Genomic DNA, 27,832 nt, shown 5'->3' on the forward strand with positions numbered 1-27,832 from the left:
TACTAGAATGGCATTACCTAGGTTACAGGTTCAAATACTGTTGTTTGCAATTTGTTTACTCATCTGGAAATAAATTAAAACTGTACCTATTGAGTTTATCCTGGTTTTGTCTGTTTTCTCCTGTTCAGATACCCCCTGTCAGCCCAACCCGTGTCAAAATTCTGGTACTTGTAATGTCATCAGTGCCATTCAAAATCTCTTTGCGTGTACCTGTCAGCAAGGCTACACTGGGACCACATGCCAGACACGTGAGTAAATCATCCCCTACTCTGAAACTGAAGTCAGGTCGACCCTGTGGCAGCCAGAACAGCTGGTGACTGGCGTTTTAGGATCAAGCTGTACCTGAGCCACAACCGTCAGAAAGTCTCCCAAAAATTGTGCATACATTTTCTCTGTTTTTCTAAAAATATATAGTATCCACTGAGCTAAAACTTCACAAGTTAGTTGAAGATTACCACCCTATTGAAGATTTTCAGCATTTTTGTTGTTTCATTTGAAAAAAAAAATGCACAAAAAGCATATGATCCTGTGTATCTTTAATAAAATGAAGTTCAGGTATAACAGAGCTGGAAGCCACTCTGGGTCAAAGTTTGAAGGAAATATTATACCAGGGAAACAGACAAAGACATAGGTGGTTTAAATACCAGAAAGTATGAACATAAATGTAAATACAAAAGGAATAGCACATCACCAAATTGAGAAAAAGTAGGCTTTCTTATGGTATACAACAGTGGATTTAAATGACTGTAGTTCTACCAAAAGAAATCTGGCAGTTTAAGAACATTCACCTAAAGAAGAGATTAACACAGTTTGAAAAGAATTTGTGACCAAACTTCACCTTGACACTCATTTATGGAGTGTAGAGCCCATTTCTTTTAAAAACAACGACATCTAAAAACTTGTAAGGCTTGAGAAATTGTCCAATGTCCCTCAATGCAAGGGCAGACCCAGAGAGGTTATTGGGGGGGGGGGCTCTCTCAAGTGAAAAATGGCCTTATTTGAGAACATTTTGGTTACTGCTGGGGGGGGGTGGAAGAGAGGGGAGGGGCCCTCTGTACCCCTGGATCCGCCACTGTTGTAAATTTATCTCAATCCTCAAAATAGGTTTAGAGGAGATTCCCTTCGATGTGAAAACTCACTATTCCTTTAGTATTAAATTACAGAACCTGTGACAAACCATTGTGTGAAGTGTCCAGGAGTTGTATATAATATTACTTTGACCTTTGGTTATTTGACACACATTGTGTAGCCCCACAGACACGCTGCGTGCCCAATCCATGTCTGAATGGAGGAACATGCATGCCCATTGGTTTCACCTCATACTCCTGCGCCTGCCGCTCTGAATACACCGGCCAGAACTGTGAAACTGTGATCATAAATGGTGAGATTTTATCTATTCTACTTCAGCCTCTGATAAAAAAAAGCATGCGAAAATGTTTTCCTGAATGTACAAGTTGAATTACTTGAGTCCAGTACCCAGACTTAAGTCTGTCTTGAGTCACCTTTTGTGGACTCAACTCAAGTCAGGTCAGTAAAAGACTCAGATTTGATTGACACTGACCAAAAATGACTCGCAAGTCATATTTTCAGGAATATTTTATGGAATATTTTATGGAATTTTGCTCTAAATAAATGAATAAACTATTCTTATGATTATTATCACCAATACCCTTTGTGAAAATATAGTAACATGCATGTGGTTCCAATGTTCATTGTCTGTAAATAGTAAAAATAGAAAACTATGGACATGTGACATGTGAAATGTGAAAGTACCAGGCATGAGAATCTTCCTAGTTAACAGCAATTCCTGTTTTTTGTTGCCCAAATTTCTGTTTTATTTATTTATTTAGAGCCTGTTTTGGGGCTTTTTTTCCTGATTTCACATCTTTTTCCTTTTTATGGACAAGTTTCCTGTGTCCTTCCTTGGTGTGTCCTTCCTTGGATGTCTTTAGAAAGACCCTTAAAACAGATTTATTTGATTGAGATTCATGTTTTCATAATTTTCTTGTTAATGTTCATATTTTGCATATTTTTTTTTGGTGTGATTAATTTATTGTTCAGCGCTGTGAAACCATCTTTGAGTGAGAGCGCTATATAAATGACTTTATTGTATTGTATTGTATTGTATTGTATTGTATTGTATTGTGTTCATAGAGTAATTGACCTACACGTGTCGTGGTACAATCGCGTTAGAATGGCGTCAATGCAGCTTTTGAAATATTGTCCAATTACATGATATACAAATAGCGCGGAATGCGCAAAATCTGAGACAAACAAAACGTAGTGTACAAAAATTCCATAGGGTTGTCTAAGTGGCGTGGCTAACTTGCTAATGGCGATAGGTCAGTCAGGCAAAGACAGTTTAAGTTCGAAGCCACTGAGCTCTTGTTCAGGTCATTGTGCTGGCAAAGATGGTTGTGAGCTACATACCACTTTGTAAATGTTGTTGTTATTTTGATCCATCTCTAGATCCCTGCAACTCCAACCCCTGCCAGAATGGAGGAAGATGCACACGGGGCAGCAGTGGGGCGGTAGTGTTTTATTTCTGCACGTGCTTCAATGGTTACACAGGATTAAACTGCCAAACTAGACCGAGTAAGTTGCAATAAGCTTTTCTCCCCAAAATACAACCAATTTTTTTTTTAAAAAGGGGAAAAAAATCGATCAAAAAAAGACAGAAATGTCTCTTTTTAAGGAACAAAAAGTAAAAAAATTGCCCATTCATTGCTTTTTCTAATTTCCACTTTCTACTATTTTCCTCAAATAATGAGATTTGAGAAACTTTTGGTTTCCTCGTGAAAAAGAAATCACATTTCAATTCCTGTTGCCTGTTTTACAATGAAGCTTCAATGAAGCTTTTTTAAAAGATCTTTCTTCATCAAACAAACTGCAGGTCCTCATGGAAATACAGTTTTCTTCCGTATTTTTTTCCTAATGGGTTTACGAACTCATTTCGACCACTATTGAAGTATTGCTGTAACTAAATTACAATTTCCATGAAATAAGTTACGGAAAATAAGTCATATCTTCAACAATAAAAAGCTATTTCTTCACGTAAGTGTACCATTCTTTCTATGCTTAGGTCCATGCGCATCCAACCCTTGCCAGAATGGCGGTGGCTGCTCTCTGCTGCCAAACAACAACTTTGCCTACTTCTGTAACTGCATCAATAACTACTTTGGGATAAACTGCGAAAATGGTAAGTGTAGTAGCAATTGCACCTTGTGTATTTTAAAAGAAATTAATAGAGAGAGTGTATAAACTGACTTGGGACAATTTAAAAGAGCAGCGCCGATTTCACGAAACTTGCAATGAAACTTTTACGACACTTGCAATGACGTGACTCCACATGCGCCACAATTTATTGCGTCAGTTGCACAACATTGCGTAAGTTGCACAACATTTAACACTGGCAACATTTCAGTTTTGACACATTTTCATAGTGCGTAAGTCAGCGACTTGCGCAACATTTAAGTGGTGTAAGTTGTGGCACAGCAGCTGAAAATGAACTATTTTCCTAAGAAATCGTGACTGTCATGGAGCCTGTCATTGCACAATTTATCAAGGTTGATACAAGATACTCACACTGTCTTTGAGGTACATGCATTGCTATTTTACTTGTGACAGAATTTTTAGAGTTGCCACACGATTCCGAAGAAAGTCAGAGAAAACTATTTGCAAAAGGACGGGCAGAGGTGATTCAACAACTGTATCGTGGCCGAACTAAATCATAAACAAACAGTTTACGAAAATGCTGTTCGATCAAGATGTTTACATTATTTAAAACATTGCTCAGCTATGCCAAGTTTCGTAAAATCAGTCGTAAGCTAATTGTGCAGCTGCGCTCTGTTTTGTGAAATCGGCTGAGGATCTCATGGTATGTGGATGAGGACAGAAACCTGAGTTCACTCAAGTACTGTACCTGAGTTCACTCAAGTACTGTACCAGCTCTGTGTGGTTGTTCACCCAGAAAATGGACTGCATCTGCTCACGAACGGGAATGTGCAAAAACTTCTGGGTGTCTGGAAATAAGTACATTTCAGAGCTTGTCAATACATGATTGTGATATTTGGCATCATTGGTGTTTTTTTTGGGGGGGGGGTAAAAGGGGGAAAAGGGAAGCTAAAGAAGAAAGAATGCAATGAACTCTATGCGTAACTTTGTCTTCAGATTTGAAAATTCTAAGAAAGCAATGTGTGTTTATAAACACTGTATACTTGGTGATGTCGGAGGACTTGTGAGAACAAATTGACAAGCTTACTCGGGTGGGACTGGAACCGACGACCTCCTGCTTACTAGTGCAGACGATTGCATCATTTCTATCATTTGTATGATTTTTCTGTTCATAGCTAACCCATGTGCATCCAACCCATGTGTTAATGGAGGCACATGCTCCAATCGGAATCAGGGAGCCATCATCATCTATGTGTGCATGTGTCTGACGGGCTACTCAGGGGACCAGTGTCAAGTTGCACCGCCAAGTAAGACAATGAACCCATAAAATGGACCCATGTTCAACTTGTAACTGTCTTGTCCTGATCCATGACATTTCTTAAAATTACTAAAACACGAGGGTGCCTAAGTGACATTTATATTGTACACTCTCAGTAAGGTGTATATATACATCACTCCTCTGTGCTCGATTGTACACTATAAAAAATGCAGAATTGTTTTGTTGGCAAGATTTTTGGAAAGTTGAAGAACAACCTCAAACAGACAAGAAGATATGTTTTTTAAAATAAGTTTGTTTATTAGGGCTTACTTAAAGTCGTAGATGTTATAAAAGTTCACTAACAATGTTGATATCAGATGTACAAAAATGCTGAAATGTTTACTAAATTGTTTCACTGTGGGATTTTTCGCTTCATTCGTTTACACTAAATGAACAGTAAATGTCTTTCAAATTGTATTGTAGTTCCAGGTTCATGTGTGCCCCATCTATTTTTGCGAAGAGTGTTATATTTGTTCACTTCATGATCAAAATGACTAAAAGCTCCCAAGCCTAAGGACAGAGAGATATGGGAAAATCAGAGCAAATCCTTTCCTATTCATTTCTAATACAAGTTTCAAAAATGAAATGGTTCACTAGTAAACCAAAGCAAAAATTCGAAACCTAGATTTTTTGGGAAGAATTTTGATTGTATCCCCTTCCACTGCCTATAAGACCCACTTTGTTACGTCTTCAAAGCTTTGCTAAGTTATCAATAGACCTGAGACCTAATGACATAATGGCTTTGTTTACATATGCGCTGTTCTGTGGGAGCGAAGTCTGGACGCCAGACAAAGTAGGGACCATCTACCACATAGGAAAGCGCACATGTAAACAAAGTGTGACCTTGAGGAAAGCAGACCACTAATTAACCATTATCTGTTGTTTTGTTTCTACCCCAGATCCTTGCAACAATCTACCGTGTATGAATGGAGGCCAGTGCTCAGTGTCCCCCACAAACCCTAGTGGAATCATATGTACTTGCCAGCCCAACTATTATGGAGACAGATGCCAGTTCTTAAGTAAGGATACATCTTAGTTGATTAACACTTTTTAAATGAAAACAATTTGAAATAGACTGAGTCACAACACATTCATAGCACTGGCTATGCATTTTGGGTTTTAAAGTTGCATCATCTGTGCTCTTCACCAAATTCATTTGTTTTTTTCTCAATACATTTTCAACTTGTGTGTTTTATTCGAACCCCCAAACTACTATTTTTATTTTTGACCACAAAAAATGCTGCATTACAAGCAGACAGGTTCCCAGTCCTTACACTTTCGATACTTATTGTGGGGCGCGAACCAGCCTACCCGAGAGAACTGAATTATTATAGGGCTGCAAGCAATTTGAAAGTTGTCAAGTAATGATTCCAAACTTTCCAGATTTTTCCAGTCGATGTCGCATTCAAAAGCGAATAACTTTTATACAATTAGTTGAGTATAAAAGTTTAATGAAGGAATCCATTTTTGTCAGAATGAAAATCAACAACAGCACAGGGAATACATCTTTAAGTTCTTACCTAACAGGCACACAGCAGAACTTTTAAAGTCTACCATTAATTAAGTATTGGAACTAAGTGTTTTTCTAGACCCCAAATTTTATGAGCATGTTTAAAATATGCCTGGATTTTAACTTGTTTACATGATCCCTGTATACATGGAAATGTGAGAAGGATGCTTAGGTCTTTCTTGATCAGAGGGTCAGGGTTCAAATCCAGCTGCTGGCCATATGTTGTGTCCTTGGGCAAGCCATTTCACCCCCACTTGCCTCTCCCGACCCAGGAGTATAAATGGGTACCGGCATTAGCTGGGAGCAACCTGGGATGGACTAACATCCCATCGGGGGGGGGGGGGGGGGGGGGTATTCTCAATCGTTTCATGTGACTGGAATGGGACCCACATGACTCGACTACAACACTGCTTGGAACAATCGTCATGCCTTCATCACATTGATTTGTAAATAACTGTTTCATTTCTTCAGCCAATCCCTGTACATCCAATCCATGTATGAATGGTGGCAGCTGTGTGTCTCGCTTAGATGGGGTCAGCTTCATCTACCTATGTCAGTGCCCTGCAGGCTACACTGGGGCACGATGTAGCATTCCACCATCTGGTAAATATTAGTTGAATCCTTGATCCCAATTGGTCGATCCATGGCAACAACAGTGTGGTATTATTCCATATACCATGGTCCATACCGCACTCCGTGTATCGCGCTATTCTAAGGTGCATGCGCCTTTCCCGCTGCTCACACGTGCAATAGGATAACTGCTGAAAAGTTTTTGTACAGCGTGCGTGTTCCATCTTTACTGTGTATCAAGTTTTGCTTGAAGATAAATTTCTATCCCACTCGCGCCTGTGGTATTCTGAAAAATGAAGTGCATCTGCATTCCAATTTGGACTCGGACGCACTACGTTATTCCGTGTTCCAGGAGTGCTCGTGAGATAACTAATAGTTTCTGCTCTATTCTGCACTTATGATCACTGCTCTATGCTAATAGTACTAGCAAACAATTTTGTGAGACCCTTTAAGCACAGAATTCTTAGTCATAGAATGTACCGGTACTAACCTATGAAATATGCTTGGTTTATGGTTTATGGGTTATTTTCATATCATATCACAAAAAAATAATTAATAAGAATCTATATATGGAATGACAGAAATGATACGTGGGATCATAAAACTGTAAGCATAAAATTTTCTGCTACAGTAAGCGGGGATTTTTCTCTTTTAGTAAGCAGAGCCATAAAATTGGGTCCTGATTATTTCTATAAGGTCTTTGCCAAGAAAATTAAGCTACGGCCCAAAATGACTTGACACACGTAGCTTATTTTGGTGCACAATGTAATTTTCCCAAGCACATACATTTGCTAAGTAGGATTTTCTGTATTACAACCAAATGGAATTTGCTCTTTTGTTCAAATGATTGTGTCTTGCTGACTCTATCTTTCGGTTTTAGCCAAAGTGAAGACTTAAAAGGTCATAAGAAATTAATCTGAGTGATGACACTGTCTCTTCTACCATTTTTTAAAAAACTTTCATTGCCCTGAATGGGGCGCTGTGGTCCATTGGTTACGGTGTTCGACTTATATGCTGTGGTATCTGGGTGTGAAGCCTGACAGGGAACAAGGTGCTGGTGTTCTTGGGCAAGACATTTTACTGCAATTGCCTTTCTCCACCCAAGAGTATAAATGGTACCTGTGAAGGTGGAGACCAAATTGCGCTGATCTCGAGCTGCTGCAGAAAATGGTCTCATGGCCTGACGAATAGGGGTAATACTTAGTAAAGCGCTTTGAAACCTTGGGTATAAAGCACTATACAAGCACCAAATTATTTATTTATATTATTGATGTGATTGCATATCATCCTCATTTGGTGCCTAGAGGCAAATGTAAGGACACTATTTTTGTGTCTACTTTTCTTTGTTTTAGATCCCTGCATAACACAGCCCTGCCGTAATGGCGGCATTTGCACCAGAGTCAACAACTTTCAGTACACTTGCCAATGTACCTCAGACTTCACTGGTGACAACTGCCAAACGCGTAAGTCACAATCAATTGCATGCACAGCAGAGTACCATCTTTCACTGTGTGGGTTGCTTAGCTTAGCATCCATTTTGCTTTAGCATGATTTGAATTTGGGAACCACATAAATTTAACCTTGAAGATATTTAGGATCATTTGCATTAAACCTTCCAAATTATTATCAAAAAGTTTACTTGGATTAAAGATCGTACTAGTACCAAACACCCCATGAAATTATTCCATCTGGTGTGCTGTCATTTTGAAGAATGATTTCCAATGATCAGTCAATTAACTGATTGTTTTGCTGCATGTTACATTCCCAAATGTTAAACTTGTGCTATCTCATTTTATCGTTTAGCTGCTACTACACCTTGCACTGTAAGGCCGTGCCTCAATGGAGGGACTTGCTACGTCGTTGGCTCCAATTTCAACTGTGTCTGTTTGGCAGGCTACTCGGGAACAACTTGCCAGTTTGTCAGTAAGTTTCATCCAGCATGGACCTCTCTGCCCAGATATAAGTGCATCATAGGCGGTTTCTGTGTGTTTATAACCCAATTCTTCCAGAGAGAGCAATTCTATTATAACTGACAAGCCTACCCTTGTAAGGTAGACAAATAAATATAACAGAAATTGGTATAAAGGTACACATTATTTGGTCACTCCCTCTACACCTTGTAGATAAATATACACTTGATCAATGCTATAATTCCCTTTTGACATTGCAGATGCGTGTTCTCCCAATAACCCATGTCAGAATGGTGGCAGGTGCTATCAAAGTTCAGTAGGTAGCAGCCGCTACACGTGTGAGTGCCAATTTGGATACACGGGAACCAACTGCGAAACAGGTAATCCCCGGCTCCACCCCTCCCCAGCTCCACCCCTTCCCAGCTCCACCCCTTCCCAGCTCCACCACTCCCCAGCTCCACCCCTCCCCAGCTCCACCCCTTCCCAGCTCTGCCCCTTCCCAGCTCCACCACTCCCCAGCTCCACCCCTCCCCAGCTCCACCCCTTCCCAGCTCTGCCCCTCCCCCAGTTCCGCCCCTTCCCAGCTACACCCCTCCCCCAGCTCCACCACTCCCAAGTTCCACCCCTCCCCTAGCTCCGCCCCGCCCCCAGCTCCCCTCCTCCCCCAGCTCCGCCCTTCCCCAAAGATTTCTCACAAAGAAATGTGAGGACTGTTTTGTTATTTCTTGCAATTTGAAGGAATGAGTCTTGTGGTGGACTTTTTTAAGCACTTTGTATTTTACGAATGAAAGAGTGTGCAGGACTTGTGCTAGTTCATGCGTGGTATTAACTATTCTTATAAGTTACGTTCGTTAGCAATACCAAAGGCAGATTTTTCAGGGTGGAGGGGGATGGCAAATTGCAAAGTTCACAGGTAACAGGGACAGGTAAAATGTCACACTTTGGACCCTAAATTTATAGAATAACTCGTATGTGCATGACATGACATTTCAAGTTATAACCTGTTTTTAATAAGCAAATTATTCTTGTGCTTAATAACCCTATTGCTTTTTTACCACCATTTCATATCGCATATCTTAACCCTGAATAGGTTTGAAAACCGTGTGAACAAGCCTGGTCCTTTTTTTCTTTATTTCTTGTCATACAGTTGTTCCCACAGCGTGTTCCACCAATCCCTGCTTGAACAACGGTGTTTGTGTAGTTACTGGCCAGACCACGTACTCCTGTAACTGTATCAGTGGCTACAGTGGCACTGTATGCCAAACCATAGGTAAATAAATATTTGAAGAGTTCATTTCCAAAACGTGATCAACGCCATTTGTGATCAACTGCCCCAAGTCAGTTTCCACAGGTTTTGTACATTTAAGAGGGCAATCAAGCCAACAATGAAGTTTAGAAATGGCTGTTGTTTTGTTTAGAAATATATTGTTTTTATTCTTTAAACTTTGATAAACTGCACTTTTTTCAAACCAAGCCTGCTTCATGATATGATGAAAGACAATGTGAAGCTGATGTTAAATGAACAAAGAATGGACTCAGGTGGGATTTGAACCTGTGACATCAGGAATGCCAGACTGGTGTTCTACCAACTGAGCTATCAAGGTTTATGTCGGCATTTAGCTGATTTGTCAGACTTTGGGAAAAAAACACAAAGGTTTTAATAGTTTAATTGGTAGAGGACTGGTACTGTGTTCCAGAGGTCTAGGGTTAAATTCCCACTCCAGCCAATATTTTTGTTGAACTGTATTTATTTAAAGCGTACCTAGGCCGTTACCCTTTTGTGGTTGAACCAGGCCCGTCGCCAGCCCTGAGCATCAAGGGGGGCCGTAGTACCAACAAGGGGGGCCCACTACCATACAAAAATACATATGTTTGGCTTTTGCTGTTGAAGGGGGGGGGGCAATTGCTTGCCAAGGGGGACCCGGCCCCACCAGGCCCCCTTTGGTGACGGGCCTGGGTTGAACTATGAAATTGGTTAAATACTGAATAAGTTTAATTTCCTCTTTTTTTTCCTTGTAGTTGCCTGCACGCCCAATCCTTGCTTAAACGGTGGAAGCTGTGGCATCAATCAGGCCAACAGACTGGTTCCGGTATGCACCTGTGCCCAAGGATACAATGGAGATCGGTGCCAGACCTGTGAGTATTTATGCTTTTACTGCAAGTATTTCAATTTGTTGTTTCAAATTGATTTTTAGCTCTGAATGTAACGTCCATAATGATGGAATTGCCCGGCTGTTTTTGTAGATGTTTAGCAGAAAATCTAGATGTTACAAGGTTCCAAGATCTCATCTATTTCCCTGAAGAAAGAATGAATGAACTTAAGTTGCTTGACATTTATGTCTAACTTGTGGTGAACTAATGAAGAAGAGCAAAATATAACTAAATGAAAACTGATTGTTTTTATTCCTCATCAAATCTCACAGCGATGACCACACCGTGTAGCAACAACCCGTGCCGTAATGGTGCTACCTGCGAAGTCATGGGAACCTTCAGCTACCGATGTCGATGTCTGGCTGGCTACACTGGGCCTACCTGTGAAACCATCAGTAAGTTATTATCGAGTTCTCATTATCGAGTCAATGCCCAGAGATCGGTTTGAGTTAGCAATAAATGTAGTCAGGGAAAAAAACAAAGTAACTATAATTGAAATGTAAATCTTTAAAAGTACATGTGTGCCTTGCATATTTGGTTATCACTGTTTATACTGAACAAAAAATTAAATATCTGTGGTGGGTTCGACGCAAATATAAAGCATTAAAATGGAATTCAAAAATTGAATTTTGAAACCATTCCAAAATCGCATTATAAGTTTCATTTTTGTGTCATTAAGAAACAGACTTTCAATAGTCTTTCCTTTTTCACGTCGTAATTCCCTCATATTGGAGTTCCATAAGCAATAATGCTAATAATACTAATAATTACCTTGGATTGGACATTTGGGAGACATTCCCATAGACTTGTGCACACAATTGTTCAACATAAATGTGCCCTAACCCAATATTCCCTTGTCCTTTTTCCATGAATTTTGGTATGTTTACTAATTGGACCACGAGCAACAAATTTAACCTAATTGCGACAGTAAAGTTGTGCCTCTAAAGGGGGGCTGTGCCATTAGGGAGACATGAAAATGTCTCCCTAATGACCGATGTCTCCCACCGTTTGAAGAAATTACGATAACATGTCTCCTTAATGGTACATTTAGTGGAATAAGGGGTTCTTATATAGTGCTTTTAACTAAGATCAAAGTGCTTTACAATTTTAGTAATCTCTTTCACAAGAATAGATCTCCACTACTGGTATGCAGGTTTGCTCAGGGACATCACGCAGACACATTGCAGGATGCATTTCTAATGACTTGAATCGAATGGAAGATTTTGCAGTTTATTTTTCTAACCCCATAGTTGCTAATGTCTCATCTGTCTGTAGTGGCCTGCAACCCCAGCCCCTGCCAGAATGGAGGAACCTGTATGATTAGCTTCAGCAACCCGGTTGAGTATTTCTGTGTCTGCCAGGCAGGCGTCAGCGGAAACAATTGCCAGTTTGGTAAGTATGATCATTTTCATCTTGAAACTTTTATTTAATAAGTATTTATTAATATCTCATTAGTATTTAGTTTTAAAGGTAGAGTAGGCTATTTGCATCTATCCAAAAAGTAACCAACCAAGTTAATGTTCAGAAGCTTACTTGGTTTAAAGATAGTAATGATACTAAACTCCTTGTGAAATTATTCCTTCTGGCATGCTGTCATTTTGAAGAAAACAATAAAGAAGGTCATTTTCAAAGATGTGTCAAGTGACGCATTTTTGGAAATTTCCTTTGGCAGTTGGTTTGTGATAGGAGACTTTTGAGACGGTCGTGGTAGCACAACGGTCTTTTTCAATTGTTTACGTCATGTTTAAGCTAAAGCGTGCATGCTCAACATGACGCACACAATGGAAAAAGGACTGGTGTGTTTACAGTCACCAACGTTACGTCTCAAAAGTCTCCCATTGGGCGAATCCGTGAATGGGTGCAAGCGCGTCGACACGATGCACACCTTAATTTTCACAAAGAGCTGGAAGCATACTGATAAGTGGCACAGAAAATGAAAAGTGACGTGTAAAGACTAATTTGTGAAACAAAGCCATCAAGTTAATCGGATGATGATAACATTCTTCAATTGTAATGGTTTGTATTTTCACATGTGATGGTTTAATCATGTCATTCATTGAGCCTAAGCAGTGTAACAGAGCTACAACATTGCGCACACAGAGTTACATTACAATAAGATATTATGCATTTTCTGACTGTCTTCCAAATTTATCTGAACAAAAGAAGATGCACTCAGTATTTTCATTTACTGAAAGCACATTGATGGTCAGTGAAAAATTTGACACTCTGTGGGTGACTTCAAAAATGATTGCACTACTCAAGATTAACCCTAACTTCCAACAACCCATCAAACCCCAACGGCACTGTTTTGTTGGAGTCCGTCAGAATCAAAGTCAAAAATATGTGTGTGCAGTTTCCCATATGGTGTTGGAATTTGCCGGGATGGATATGGTTCCTAGTAAATTATGCTAGGGAGTTAGGGTTAATGTCTGAAGGTCTTATTTCTCTATGTTCACACAACCTTACGGATGAGGTTTATGGGGTACTTGCATTGTTGTCCCTTTAACCCTCTTCTTTAGAATTTCCCTCCTGGGGTACCGTTTCACAAAGACTGACTTGTGGGGTACAATTGTTCCCTTTGTGTGAGTACCCCATAAGGTAGCTCTCGTAAGAGCACCCTCTACTCATTTTTTTTTTTTAATGAAACTGTTAAAGACTGACCTGCTCACATGTTTAAATCAATGTGTTGGTTTTCTCTCAAACAGTTTCCCAGACTCCATGCAGCAGTAGTCCATGCCAGAACGGTGGAAATTGTGTTAATCTAGACACAGTCCTCTTTGGTTGCATCTGTCTGCAGGGATACACTGGCACTAGATGCGAAACCATCGGTAAAAAGAAAGTCATGTCTTATAAAATGTTTACGCTTTTAAAATGGTTTGCTGTTTACACTAAGATTTACATTCAGGAGATATGAATTATGTACAAGAAAACCTAGATGCTTGAAATAGTAAGGAGTGACTACATCAAATAATCGACAGTTTCGTTTGGAAGGACTCCAGAGCCTGGTCAATAGAAAATGAATACATAATGTTCACCTGGCTGAAACCAAAATATACTTGGTGTGACTCTAGAAGTATTAAAACAAATACAATTGTGAAGACCTGGGTTACATGGTTACACCCCTGCATGTTACATGGATGCTTTTAATTAGAAATTAAATGTACTGCAAATTAGTAAAAACAAAAACAAAACAAAACAGGTAAAGTAAAGTCTGTCACGAGCCAATATGGCCCATCAGGCCTGCATTTTTCCTCGGCATGAAACATCTGATAACATTTCTATTCCCCCTGGATTGGATGCCAGTCCATTGCAAGTTACTCCCCATCTAATGTTGGTTCCCATTTGTACTCCTGGGTGGAGAGAGGCAAGGGGGGGGGGGGGGTTAAGTGGCTTGCCCAAGGACACAACATATGGCCAGCTGGATTCAAATTCCTGACCCTCTGATCATGAGTCACAAACCCTAAGCACTTGGCCACACTCCCACTAGTATATTATATGAATTTCCCCTGAAAAAAAGTTTGGTTCCCTGAAAATAAATTAGGTTCTGAAAAGAATATAAATCCAAGCTTTTCCTCCCATTGCTAAAAAAGAATATTTTATTTAGTCCCATCCATAGACTACAGGGCTTTTGTAATTTTCAAGGAAGCATCAGTCTCGTAACCAGAAAGAAATGAAATGAAATGTTTGAATTAAATTCAACTCCTATTAGCTGAAAAACTCTGTGCCTTTGATTTAATTTCAGTTGCCTGTGCCTCCGCCCCATGCCAAAACGGTGGCCTTTGTACGGTTAACAACGGCAACCCCACACAAATGGTCTGTACATGCCCACCAACACACACTGGCAACTTCTGTGAAATAGGTAACATTAATATCTGTTTTCCTGGATAATTACGATTCATTCCAGAATGTCGTTGGGCTTGATTGTTAAGGTTGCGTTTGAATTTACACCAATAGGTATATACGTAGTGCCGTGTCATTCACAAAAAGTAGCATTCCAATTTGTCCAGTTTAAGGGAGTTTGTCTCAACGGGGATTGATGTTGAATTAAATAACCTATTTTATTTTGTTCTCAATTTTTTCCCGTTGAATTAGGTTTTTCTATTCAATGCCAATCTCCACATGAGATGAATTATCCAAAACTAGAATGCTACATTCGTGAATTACACTGCACATGAAAATAAAATCTATTTGTGTAAATCTGAAACTGAAGTTAACAATGGAGCCCAACAACATTCTGGAATGGAATAAAGTATCTTTTTATAGAATTTGAATGATATAAGTGTTAAAGTAATGGGGAAAATCTATACTATAAATGTACAACCAGAAATGAAAACTGTAAAAAGTACTTTTATAGAAATGACCAAACATTTATTCCCAAACTTGTTCTGTATTCATAAGCATGATAGCAACGCATCGTGTGTTTCTGAGGAATACAACCTTTCTATATCTTGAATTCTATGAATGACATGTACCAGAAATAGAATTTGTAATCAGGTTTTAGATGGTCAGGGACCACCGATGGTTTTGGAGAGTCCTGGTTCAATGTGGAAAGTACAGCATAAAGAACAAATGCCTTCCAAAATATATATGCAGAAAGTAGAATTATGTGGGGACATTGCAATAGGTGTCCCTTCAAATATTAAAGTGTAAAAAAATGTTCTTAAACTCTAGAAAACACAAAACAGAATACTGTTTGCATTTGTTATTTGCCAAAAAGTTTTTTTAAGGCACTCCTATACAAATTCTCCCAGGCCAGTTATAAAGGTAAATTTTGTTTTTTTCCTTTTGAAAAATTGATTCAGTAATTCCTGTGGTGAATGTGTGCACCATCAACCCGTGTCAGAATGGTGGAGTCTGCATACTTGATTCTACACAGGCCAGTGGATACAGATGTCGCTGTACTAACGGCTTCACTGGAACCAACTGCGATAACTTTGGTATGTTTGGCATCTGACTTCCAGCCTTGGAATCTAACCATAAAATAGAGCTACACCAAATAAAGGTCACCAGTAGATTTCATTTGGTTTTACCCCACCGCGTGGGGGAAGTAATGAGCTAGCTGTCAGTATAATGACTCACCATACGCAGAAAACAAAATGCCGATCACATTTTACAGCCCCCGAGACGCACAGTAATAATGCACACGCCATTTATATTCACAATATAATCGTTACACACGATATTATTTCATCTTGACACGCTTAATCTTGATGAAAAAGCCTATATTTCTGACGCATTTGTGATGCACGACATCAAATTTCGCTGTACGATGTTCTGTGCATGTGTGAGTGCATCCGGTATTCGCTGGTTCTCACCGCATGCTAACAGAATCAAAGCTATGATGTAGGACCGGAACCAGTGACTACGGCCTACGTACAGTCTAGTACCGAACCATGATGTACCATGCATGACTACAGAAGCGTAACAGGACGAATTTGGATCATGGAAAATACCAAGCAAACATCGGTGGAGAAAGATAATTTCTGCAAAGTAATTCTTAGAACATGATCTTCTCTTTTCTGTGTATGTATTTTCCGTTGAAATATATTTTTATAACGAAATTTTACCGCTCGGATTTGATACACCGTAGCGTATTTCTACAAAATTTTCGGTCACAGCACGTGCAGGCTTGTGCAGTCTCTGTATGCGTTCCTGAGCCACTTTTACCGACTCGCACTGTCCGCACTGGACTTATCATCTCGGGAAAAGTGACCTGGTCAGTTTTCCTGGGCGCCTGTTGGCCGCTGGACTCAGGTAAAGTAACTGAGAGGAAAACGTCCCAGGCTGTCCGCACTGGACTTATAATGGAAAAAGTACCAATAGTCTCGGTAAGCTTTACCAAAAAAAGTCCAGTGCGGACAGGGCTTAACACCCCTTGAACAAAAACATTGACAAAATGTGGAGCATCCCACATAGGGCTGGATAGCTCAGTTGGTAGAGCACCGGAACGGCAATCCGCAGATCACAGGCTCAAACCCTACTCCAGTGAATTTCTTTGCTCAAACTTGAAATAATATGAATTCATATAATATGTGTCCAGAAATTTCTTTTTGGTAGATTCCATTTGGTCTTGTCCAGTGTCACTGTTATATTCATTCTCCAGTGCTATGTACTCAATTGTTGTGTCTTTCACATTTGACACAAGTGCTTGAGATTTCTAATTTCATCTTATGGGCCTTCTTCACGAGTCGCCATATCAAATTGAAAGCGAGGTAAAATCTTCATTTTTGGAACTTGCAAATAGAAATGAAAGTAATGAAATAAAGTTAATTGCATATTAATACCAGTCTGCTCTGATGAATAATTTAAAATTTGTGATTGAACATACTAATGTTTTAAGCCACATTTAAAACAAATTAAAAGTGAGGTTTGGAATGCATAAATTATCTGGCACCATCCCAGTCAACAGTTTGCAAGGCTTATTTACATGATTAACACAAACGTGATTTTCTCTCGCAATGACTATGTCATGCGGCAATGTCCCACACGTGCGTGTGTGAACAAATTTGAATGTAAAGGCGCTCATTGATTTGTGCGTGCGACATTATTGCGCGACAACATCGCGTAAACGTGTGTAAAATTCAGGGAACACGATCAAAATGACATCCTTGTGAATAAGGCCCATCATACCGTCACCATTTGGAAAGGTTGGCAAATCTGCCCAATTCGCTGCTAAACTGAGATTTGAGAATATCCAATTTGAAGTTGGCCCATTTTTTCTAATCTTGATATTGTTTACATTTCACACCAAATTATGCAACTGATATATATCAAAACAATATACAACTGATGTGATAGCCCATTTTTACATAGCTCTACTTTGTCACTGTTTTTGTAAAATCATATTTAACTGAGGAGATATTACTTACCAAACAGATTTGTGACTTTGTAAAAACAGAAACTTTGGAGCGCGCTCACATTCCTCACACATACGTAGCATGAGTTTGTACACAGATTCGCCACACATCTTGAAATTTGTGGAGGAAAAACAAAAATTGCAAAATACACAAAAAATACACACAAATCCCGATTTGCTTAAAATACCGGTTATGGACAGATTGGTCACTTTGTCCAGACAGTAACACTGTTATGTATCACCCTCTTGTAGTGACTCTGTGTGCATCGCCGTGCACCAATGGTGGTAGCTGTATCTATGATGATTTCCATGCTGTCTACACATGTAGCTGCTTGACTGGCTTCTCAGGCCACCAATGCCAAATATGTAAGTACACAATTATTAGATAATAATCCCTTGAGGATTATTCCTTTAGATGATGCTACCTAAAACCTCCTGATGTCATACTGTTGTATCATTAGTTATTTTGATATTGGGTGTTGTCCCTATGAAAGCTTGGGAAATTATGAAAACTGTTGAAGAGCTCACAAACAAGATATATTCACAACGTTGCTTGTGAATTTGGTTCAAGTCGGACCAAGCAAGTCTGTGTGATCCCATGCATTGCTGTGCCAATGCCCTCCTTTAAGTAATCATGGGCAAAAACTCCTAACTTCCTTTTCTGGAATATCTACCGTCGACCAACATTGTAAATAACTGTTCATTGCTTGAGCTCTCTGGTCTCTGTATATGTTGAATTCGATATGTTTAGCAGCCACCTCCACTCCTCCGAAAAGTTTGGACTTGAACCACACCTAAGCCACCCCACCCCATCCCAGCCCAGCCCTCCTCACCCCACACCACACCCAACCCCACCTAACCCCACCCCACCCCACCGAATCCCCAGCCCAACCCACCCCACCCACCCACCCAACCCCATCCCCAGCCCAGTCCAGCCCCACTTAGCATTTGAGGTTTATGGGGTACCACTATTGTTCAACCCTAATTCCCTTCTTTTGTTCTCCTTTGTCCCGTTAGAAATCTCAAAACCCATAGCATTAGGGCTATGGGGTACTTTAATTTCTAAAGACAGACTTGCGGGGTACCATTGTCCCTATATGTGCCAATATGTAAGAGTAGCCCACCCAAACCCCACCCCTTATTGCAAAGCCTGGATTGGTCACTGGTAAGGTATACAATTCAAACTAAAATGCAGAAGTTCTTTTTCTCATTCTGAAGAGTAACAAGCAGTGAACCATAACAAGGGAATGCCTTTGTCACAATTCATTTGATTAGCTTGTGAGGACTTGGGACTGGATGATTTGTGATTAACTTGTTATTGACTTGTGATGGACTCAACTACAACACTGCATCGTATTGCTTGTGATTGTCTTTTTTTAGCTGCACCCTGTGGTGAGAACATCACCCTGACAGAGGGTGAGCAGCGGCGCATCACCAGCCCCAACTACCCCAACAACTACCAAGACAACCTGGTCTGCATCTTCAACTTCCTGGCGTCCGGAACCAACCGACGGTTGAGCTTTGTAATGGAGGAACTGGCCACCGAGTGCGATCGAGATCTGGTCCAAGTGGGTCAGGGCACGGACCCGACTGACCCAACCTCCGTCATTATGAGGGACTCTGGCACCAGCCTGATGGCACCGTTCCATGTGGACTCTCAGGACGCGTGGCTGATGTTCACGTCGGACTTTTGGCAGACGGAGAAAGGTTTTTCCGTCGTGGTGCAAGACGTGCCGTTGGACTCGATGGGCAATATGGGGGATTGTCAGGATAGCTTGTGCTTCAATGGCGGAATGTGTGTGGTCCGGCCTGGAAACCCTAACACACTGATGTGTGTCTGCCAGGCTGGCTATGGAGGGGATAACTGTCAAACAAGTGAGTTCCTTTGGAAGACCTGTTCTCAGTTACATGAGGCTTTGGAGCTTGTCGATCCATATTTGAAATCACTTTGAACAAACGTATAGGTCTTAAAAAACATTTTTTCACTCCATTCCCTTTGATCTTCACCCACTCTGATGTGTCCCCCATTAATCCCCTTTTTGTGTTTCTCCTCCCACCCGGCATGCTTGTGAGTCCTTACATGTTTGTTTCTGGTACCACTGATTTAGCCTCTGAAGAAGATCTCGTTAAGATCTAAACATCAGGCCGCTTACATTGATTTGATTATGTACACTTCAGGTCAATCCAGCCAGAAAGCAGTTTGCAGTAGTTTTATTCATTTTTATTCATTTTCATAAATTATAATTTGCCTTATCTGAAGTTGGACAAAAAAAATGTGTCTGAACAGCATTTAAGTTCTGAGTGGCTGTACTTGTCTGCAAGAGGTACATTGGAAAATGATAATGAGGGGATGGATATACAAAGTTTGATTTTTTTTTAATCAGATGTGGATGAATGCCAAAGCAACCCTTGCCAGTCCGGTGGGGAGTGTCGCGACGTCATCAATGGCTATATCTGTCTGTGCCCTGCAGGACGCGGTGGCCCCAACTGTGAAATAAGTAAAAAGCGTCTTCTTGATTTCATTATCTAGGAGTTCCTAACAGTGCTTATTTTGTTGTCCAATTTTTCCTGTCCCTGTTAAATCATATTCTGGAAGCACCCTGCATTCTTCCTCCAAGAGTGAATGTGTAAAGCAAAATATGTATCAAACAAATAAAAAATAGTTGCAAGTCATTTTAAAATAAATGATACTTGAATGGCAATTTACAAAGTTTATTGGGGACAGGAAAAGAGTCACACTTTGCACCCTGAATTTGATGAATGATCCACATCAATTTTCAAGCCCGGAAAAACCTGTGGAGACTTCGGAAGAAGATGTTAGCCCATACTCACATTTAATTATAGCCAAACTACATGTATGTGGAGTATTGTAGCCAAATGTCTTCTGTAGTCTTTTTAAATTTTTTTACTTCATAATTTTGTAGAATTACCACCTTATTTCTTCTTTTCGATATTTTTTCAGCTACAGCCAACCCTTGCCAGGATGAGCCTTGTCAGAATGGAGCTATGTGCTTTGAGCTTGCAGATGGATCATATGTTTGTGACTGCGTGGCGGGATTCACTGGGCGGAATTGTGAAACCAGTAGGTCCACCCTGTTGATTTTTTTTCTCATAATGCCAAAGAAATTAGGGTGATGAAAATTATGGAATAAGTTGCGATGGGTGACTCAAGTCGACAAGGAAACCATGCACAAAACACCCAAATAACGTATGGTTTTTACAAACTGGGTACAATCAAATTTGTCATCACAATTGAATTTTTCGTCGAAAGTGAAATTAGGCAAGTTCCTAATTGTGTTAGTTATTGATAGTGTTATCAGCATAAGATTTTGAGAAAACTTCTCCAGAAGTGTGCATGCACAATTGTAGGCATGTAGTTCCATTTATTCATCTAATAACATGGCACAAAATTGCCCATCTTAATCTTTCTCCGATTGTGAAACTTGGCTGGAAAAAAATTCAATTTGTGATTCATTTTCAGGCTCCATTGATTTCTGCAGTGGGAAAAAAAAATGAGGAGAGTCAAGTCAATAAACAATGCATTATTCAAAGATTGAAATATTGAAATATTATACTACCAATCATGTTTTTTCTCTCTTTTTTTAGCAATAGCGGTCGGCAACCCATGCTCCAGTTCCCCCTGCTTAAACGGAGGTTTCTGCCACAATCTGGCTGATCAGACACTCCTTTGTCTCTGCCCGAAGAACTACCAAGGAGTCTACTGTGAAATCGGTGAGAGGTCGTCTCTGCAACCATTCTTAATTCTGTCTCATATTAGCAGTAATTCTGAAATCTTGAAAAGCATTTATTTCAGCAGTTTGTGTTCATTTTTGGAAGTCCGTGAAAAATGTCTGATTTTTTTCCTTTGTATTGTCCAGTGTTAACGCTGTGCCAAAGCTCGCCATGTTTCAACGGCGCCACCTGCGATGACTCCAGTGGGAATGTAGTCTGCCAATGTCTTGAAGGTTACGTCGGAACCTTTTGTGAGACAGGTACTTCCCCCCCCCCCCATTAGATTTGTGCCGTTAAAGGGGGTTATCTTTTGCTACCAAGGTTGAAAATATGATAGTTGCGTTCCTGTGCTCTTCAACAAATTTTAGTATTTTTTTCTGTTAATAAACTTTCACCTTGTATGTTTTATTCTAACCCCAAAATTGATTATGGGGCAGGAACCAGCCTACCCAATAGAGCAAAATAATTTGTCATTGTTAAGTAATAATTCAAAAGCATAACATAGGCCAATTTTCATTTTTTTTTTTTTTTCATTTTCTTAAATCTGACAATGTGGTTTTTTCTTGGTGCATTTTTAACAGCAACCAGAGACTGTATTTGCCAGAACGGAGGCATTTGCTTCGGAGCCAACAACTGTATTTGCCGACCGGGCTTTGGTGGCCAGTTCTGTGATATTAGTGAGTACATGTAATTTAATTGTATTTTCTTTGTGTAGAATTTTCATTTCCTCCTTGTCACCATATTTGAATGTTTGGTTTAATGGTCTCACACTTTATATCACTCATCATCATTCACTGTCTGCACATACAAATTGTGGACCTCTCTACCACGATCATACTTCCCATCATCCTATACAACCCACAGTTTTTCAAGAGCTTCATCAACAAGCTCGATCTCATATCTCTTTTCTGGTCTTATTTCCTGTGTCAAGAGCTCTTTTGAACCTAAGGTGATTCCTGCCTTTTCTTGGCATTATCTAATAAAAAAAAAATTGATAAGCCTGTCTTTGGTTCAAACAGTCCTAAGGTTTTGAAATGTTTCTCCCCCCCCCCTTTTTTTCCCTGTTTCACTCAGATATCAATGAATGTGCCAGCAACCCGTGTCAGAATGACGCTGTATGCCTCGATGCAGATGGTGCTTTTTTCTGTGTTTGTCCGACGGGTTTCTCCGGACTCACCTGCGACACCAGGGGTAATAAGACATAATAAACCAACATTGGATGAATCTCATTTTAAGCAAGGTTTAAAACAGCACCTTCACAAGACCTACATGTTTCATACACAGTCAATTAAATAATTACAAATAAAAAAATAAGTTTTCCCGTCCAATTTTTGCAACTTGTTTGTTCCATCAGAACGAATGTTCATTCAAATTCGCATAAAAATGGTCACGCGTTTTTGCACACCATTTGTTTAATTGGTGTGTATACTTCGAGGAATAAATCTTGCATAATTAAAAAGGTGATAAAAATCATATCAGTTTCTTTTACTGATTTCCCCATCGCCAATATGATTAACGTTTGGCGAAACAAATGTCAAATTCAGTCAAAAATTAATACATCTATTAAAATTTGCCTACTTGGTGCGAAATCAAAAACCAGCAAACCAAATTAATTTTTCTTGCACAAAAAAATTTGACCACTGTCGCTTATTTGAACTCATTCAAACAAAATTGAATGCTGAATTTAGAAATTGTATTCATACCCAACTCTGTGAAACCTCATGAAATGAAACAAACATTTTTTTTCATGATTGAATGAACAGGTTGCAGAATTAAGCAGGAAACCAATAATTTGGAACAAAAAGTAATGTTGAAAAAAAAGGATAAATATCTCTGAGCATATTGGTAGGCTTTTACATAACTAACTAAAGCAATATTGCAAAGTGATGATAAAATAGAATATTGCTTTTCCTTGAAAAAAACATATTGCTTTCCTGATCACTGAGTGATCAGGGATTGGTACAATGTACATACATGTACGTCTTCAGAAATGTGGTCATCAAATAATTTTGGTTTCCTTGGACAGACCCGAATAATGCAGGACAGACTGGCAATGAAAACGCTGGTGGTACAGATGGAGGCACTAACAACTCATTGGGCGTAGGTTGGATCATCCTGATTGCTATCCTGGGATTACTGCTACTCCTACTGCTGCTGTTTGTGGTTGTCAGGTCCTGGAAGAAGTATGATGATAGGTGAGTGGTGATTGTTGGGTTAGGGTCGGGTTGGGTCGGCTGGGCTATGAAAAACTGGGCTGGGCAGTCAGGCTATCCTGGGATTACTGCTACTCCTACTGCTGCTGTTTGTGGTTGTCAGGTCCTGGAAGAAGTATGATGATAGGTGAGTGGTGATTGGTGGGTTAGGGTCAGGTTGGGTCGGCTGGGCTATAAATAACTGGGTTGGGCAGGGCGCAATTTTTTTTCACCCCAAACGACATCCACATGGGGTATACGCTATGACGTTTTGGACTTTACAAAACTAGCTGAGCTAAGCTCAGCTGGGGATAGGACTGGTCGGGTAGGACTGGTTCAGGCAGCAATGGACTGGCTAGGCTAGGCTTGGTAGGTTAGAAGTAGACTGCTATTTCCAACGATTCTTCCAACGATTCTATAAATATATTAGCGGTCTGGTAAGAGTCTTTTGCAATGGATGAAAGTTTGGAAGAGTTGCATTTTTTCATGGCGAATTTACTGTGTTAAGCACAGCACCATGGAGGTTGTTGAGCAAATGCCCAGAAGATTTGCATAAGTTTTGTTTGCAACAATTTCAGATATCAAGTGATTTGCAGTTTTGTGTGCGTGTGTGTTCGTGTTAATTATTTAATTGTGTAAAGCTATGCCTGATTTTTGTTTGGACGCCTAGTTACCGTGGGTTTCTCATTGTAATTGGTGTCTGTTCTTACAGGCACTCTTCTTCTTAAAATAATAAATACAAACCCAATATATGCACTGAACTCTTCTTTGATTAATGATTTCTTTGTTGTGTCAAATAATTTGGGAGTGCAGATACTCTGAGGACAAGTCTCGCATCCTGAGTGACTACGAGGACAACCTGCGATACCAAGACAACCAGAGAATGGAGATGGGTAACATTCTCCTGCCCGCTGCAGGGTAAGCAGAAACAGAAATCACTGCTAAGCAAGGTTACTAGCTAAGAAAAAAAATCTAGTGAGAAGCAGTCACTGGCAGCGTTGTTATGTTCTCATGATATCAGGCTTGGTACAGTTGTTTTGTTAAGCGAATGTTTTCTCCGCTCAGCATGTTTTTGTGCTTAGTTGGCTTATCAGCGGCTCCTGAGGAAGCAAATTGAAATTTTTGGTTTTTATTTGGCCTGACTTAGTGAATTCCAACCATACTTGCATGGAAATTGTGCATAATGTATTAAGCTGTATTGCTTGTAACTGAAAAATGACACTTTTTGAAGGGGCACTTAACATTTATGTTGATTACCTTTGAAAAACACTTAACTAAGCTAGGATTTGAGTCTGTGACTCCAGAACTTGCCGACACTATCCTGATCTTTATTTAATAGTCTAAGGTTTACAGGCAGATAGGATCATTTGCTTTTCATGCATTTTGTCCCATTCCAATAATAACACCACGCAAAATCCAAAGAAGATTGTTCAAACCTAACCTGTTGAAATTTCAGTTCAGGGGTAATTATACTTTTAGGAAAAACAGTCAAAAACCACACGCCACCTTTCGATCACTAAACATGATTTCATCCAAGGCACTCTTATATTTCCAAAAAATCAGTTGATTGACTGATCATTGGAAATCACTTACATTTCTTGAATTCTTCCAATGACAGTAAGCCAGATAGAATAATTTCACAGGGTGTTTAGTATCAGTACAATTTTTAATCCAAATAAGGTTTTTGATGATAATTTGGTAGGTGTAAATCCTTCTAATCTGACTTTCTTTTTTAAACCCAATTCTGTCTTAAAAAATAAACCTAATTCTTTATTTTTTTGGTGGTTTGTTTAAATACCCTATTGTTACAAACGGTTAAGACCAAATCGTAACAAAGTCAAGAAATGTTTTTGAGTCAATATGCACGGTCCCCCAACGAGAAGTTGTTAAATCTTGTGCCCCCATTGTGCTTTCTTGGGATACACAGGGTTACATTGTCATTTGTTATGCTAAATTTAGACGCATTAGATGATTGCTCACAATGTGAATAGGCTATTGACCATATTTCTCTGTACCTGTACTTTGTCTCTTACTACAGAACAACCAGCGTTGCCCATCTGAACACGAGAGAAGAACCTTGGCCGGTTAGCACTGACGAGATGCCTACAAGTAACATTTAGTCCACAGAAAAGTACTTAGACTTTTAATATAACTTCACAATTTCCCTACAATGGTTTGTATAAAATAATAACCTTCTTTTTTTGTAAAGTGAATTGAAATAATTAAGTCTTCCCATATTTAATTGTGCACATTAACACATTAAAGTTTTTAAAAATATTGGAAACTAGATATATACGTTTGGGTGGTATAATAACGTGGACATTTTATGCACATTTGCTATAATATCTAAAAATAAGTGTACTTATATGAGGTTTTCAATTTTCAAGTATGGACATTCTTTTATTTCTATGACTTTATATTCACTGAAAATTTTTGTAAAACAGTATGACCAAAGTAGTTCTCAGTTATGACAATAACTTAAAAGTTCTTGAAAGAGATTTGGTTTTTGTGTAATATTTGTCTAATATTTCAGGTTTTTCCAGTGTTTGTAGCACTGATTTTACAATATATTGAAAAGAAAACTGAATTATGTAGTCGCATTTATGGGGCCAAAATTGATACAGTTTTTGTATGTATCAATATTGTTGATCATGTAGAGGCACATACCATAGACAGTGCAAGTAAAAACATAAAGAAAGATTGTTGACAAAAATCTTTGGAAATTTGTGCTTTTTTGACTTGTTTTAACTTTTTGACCGGAAGGTATTTATGAATGGGAATAAATATGTGCTTGGCCGGTATTAAAAAAGTAGGTTTAAACCCGCTAGGTGCCTGGATGCTGATAATGTCCGTTGCCTTCAGCTCAGGCCACTATCAGGGTTCAGGCCCCTAGCCGGTTTTAAACTTGCTTGTTTAAAACTGGTCAAGTTCATATTTATTCCCTTAATAACAGGGAATTAAAAACTCGGCTTTTACTCTCTTTACAAAAATTCTACTGAGAAGGAACTGAATTTTTTTAATATTTTAACCGATCTATTTTATGTGGATGATTTTCAGAAATCTTTTTTTGTATTTTGAATCATTCTGGTAGATTAATGAATATATACCTCAATAATGTTTAAGTTGTTCATAATTTTGTAGCCGATGAGATGATTCTTTCTTTGACTTTTCCACACCACTCGTTCAGAGATTGTTTTGTGCATTAATAGGAGTTTCAAACGTGACCCTGTGTTTTACACAACTGATTCATTTTCACATCGTTTTAATTGCACCATAAGTTAATTGAGATGAGATGTAGTAGCCTTCAACCATCAAGGCAAAACAATAGTTAATTTCTAGACATGTTCCCCCCCCCTTCTTTCTGTCTTGCTATCTTTTCATTACAGTTGTGATTTATTTGTAAATTCATAGAGTAAACAAAAGAGCAGCTTAATTACACATTCCTCCCGACACTTGTATTTTTTTCACATTAATATTACAATTGCGGTTGTTTGGTGAAGTCTTTAATTAAACAGTGCTGAACCACGCCCCATTCGGTTGTCAACTTGTTTTCACCCGATCGGGCGGTATAGCGCCCTCTGCTGTCTGGCTATTAATACTCTGAGGATTGCTGGGTTGGAATTTCTACTTTTGTAAGCCGAAAAAATGGAAATTGCATTCCTTTCTACTACGTTCAGGATGACTGACAGTCCATGACTGCAACCCAAATTGAGACACGTTTTTGTATTGTATTTTTTTTTAGAGCAAGGGTATACTGTACTTTTTAAGTCGGTGTTTCAGTGAAAACTGAAGGAAACAAGAACAGGAAACATAGCTAGGCCCCTAGGTTTCGGCAAGGGAAGTACGGATGGTTTGGTCGTAACCATTGCGAGAAAATGATGATAATTTCTCTTTTCTCGAAAAGGACAGCATACTTGTACGCGCAACGATTTCACAGGATGATTGATCCTATTATTTACTTACAAACAAGTAGGATATTTCAAGATATTTCTGAGTGGTTGCTAAATGGTATAACTACGCTCATTTTGTCGGCTATCGGGTTCGGGCCGCGGTGTGTAACTTGTGGTTTAAATTCCAGCTTTCACTGTGTTTATAAACCTCTGACCTATCATTGTGTCCAGAATTCCGATCCTCGACTAAGATCATTTTCTGGTGAAGAGAAACTCATTTAACCTGTTAACTGTACACAAATCGGTGCGATCCAGTATCTGATTTTTCAATGGTCGGACTATAGGCTTACACTCTGCTATGGGAACCTGGTTCAGGAGAAATTTAACCTGTTCTCTTTTGGGGGGGGGGGAGTGAAACTGACCGTGTACAGGTGAAGGTTGAGTGCGCCCATTTAGAACAAGTCGTTTTCATACTACGTTCGTCACAATTTCGTTAAAAACAGTGACCTTGGTTTTTTCCTTCTTTAAT

At 39.4% G+C, this 27,832-nt stretch overlaps 1 protein-coding gene across 4 annotated transcripts in view; it reads left to right on the forward strand.

Annotated features, from left to right (window-relative positions):
- LOC119734740 (fibrillin-2-like) overlaps window positions 1–26,056 on the forward strand; it is a 110,206-nt gene extending 84,150 nt beyond the window's left edge. For 3 of the 4 annotated variants that reach the window (XM_038208282.1, XM_038208283.1, XM_038208284.1), the window contains 29 exons: window positions 129–248; window positions 1,250–1,381; window positions 2,470–2,595; window positions 3,083–3,199; window positions 4,350–4,481; window positions 5,392–5,511; window positions 6,474–6,605; window positions 7,925–8,035; window positions 8,376–8,495; window positions 8,743–8,862; window positions 9,630–9,752; window positions 10,502–10,618; window positions 10,906–11,028; window positions 11,909–12,025; window positions 13,339–13,461; window positions 14,376–14,492; window positions 15,436–15,570; window positions 17,742–17,855; window positions 18,870–19,364; window positions 19,874–19,987; window positions 20,452–20,571; window positions 21,096–21,221; window positions 21,368–21,481; window positions 21,803–21,898; window positions 22,296–22,412; window positions 23,248–23,342; window positions 23,488–23,561; window positions 24,227–24,331; window positions 25,452–26,056. In XM_038208282.1, the coding sequence (XP_038064210.1) occupies window positions 129–248; window positions 1,250–1,381; window positions 2,470–2,595; window positions 3,083–3,199; window positions 4,350–4,481; window positions 5,392–5,511; window positions 6,474–6,605; window positions 7,925–8,035; window positions 8,376–8,495; window positions 8,743–8,862; window positions 9,630–9,752; window positions 10,502–10,618; window positions 10,906–11,028; window positions 11,909–12,025; window positions 13,339–13,461; window positions 14,376–14,492; window positions 15,436–15,570; window positions 17,742–17,855; window positions 18,870–19,364; window positions 19,874–19,987; window positions 20,452–20,571; window positions 21,096–21,221; window positions 21,368–21,481; window positions 21,803–21,898; window positions 22,296–22,412; window positions 23,248–23,342; window positions 23,488–23,561; window positions 24,227–24,331; window positions 25,452–25,533 (3,737 nt within the window). In that variant the 3' untranslated portion in view covers window positions 25,534–26,056. Of the gene's footprint in view, window positions 1–128; window positions 249–1,249; window positions 1,382–2,469; window positions 2,596–3,082; window positions 3,200–4,349; window positions 4,482–5,391; window positions 5,512–6,473; window positions 6,606–7,924; window positions 8,036–8,375; window positions 8,496–8,742; window positions 8,863–9,629; window positions 9,753–10,501; window positions 10,619–10,905; window positions 11,029–11,908; window positions 12,026–13,338; window positions 13,462–14,375; window positions 14,493–15,435; window positions 15,571–17,741; window positions 17,856–18,869; window positions 19,365–19,873; window positions 19,988–20,451; window positions 20,572–21,095; window positions 21,222–21,367; window positions 21,482–21,802; window positions 21,899–22,295; window positions 22,413–23,247; window positions 23,417–23,487; window positions 23,562–24,226; window positions 24,332–25,451 lie in introns of all 4 variants that reach the window. The other variant, XM_038208281.1, reaches the window with a different exon arrangement.
- Window positions 26,057–27,832: the final 1,776 nt, after the last annotated feature.

The sequence above is a fragment of the Patiria miniata genome, unplaced genomic scaffold (genome assembly GCF_015706575.1).
Source record: "Patiria miniata isolate m_02_andy unplaced genomic scaffold, ASM1570657v1 HiC_scaffold_28, whole genome shotgun sequence".
Lineage (NCBI taxonomy): Eukaryota > Metazoa > Echinodermata > Asteroidea > Valvatida > Asterinidae > Patiria > Patiria miniata.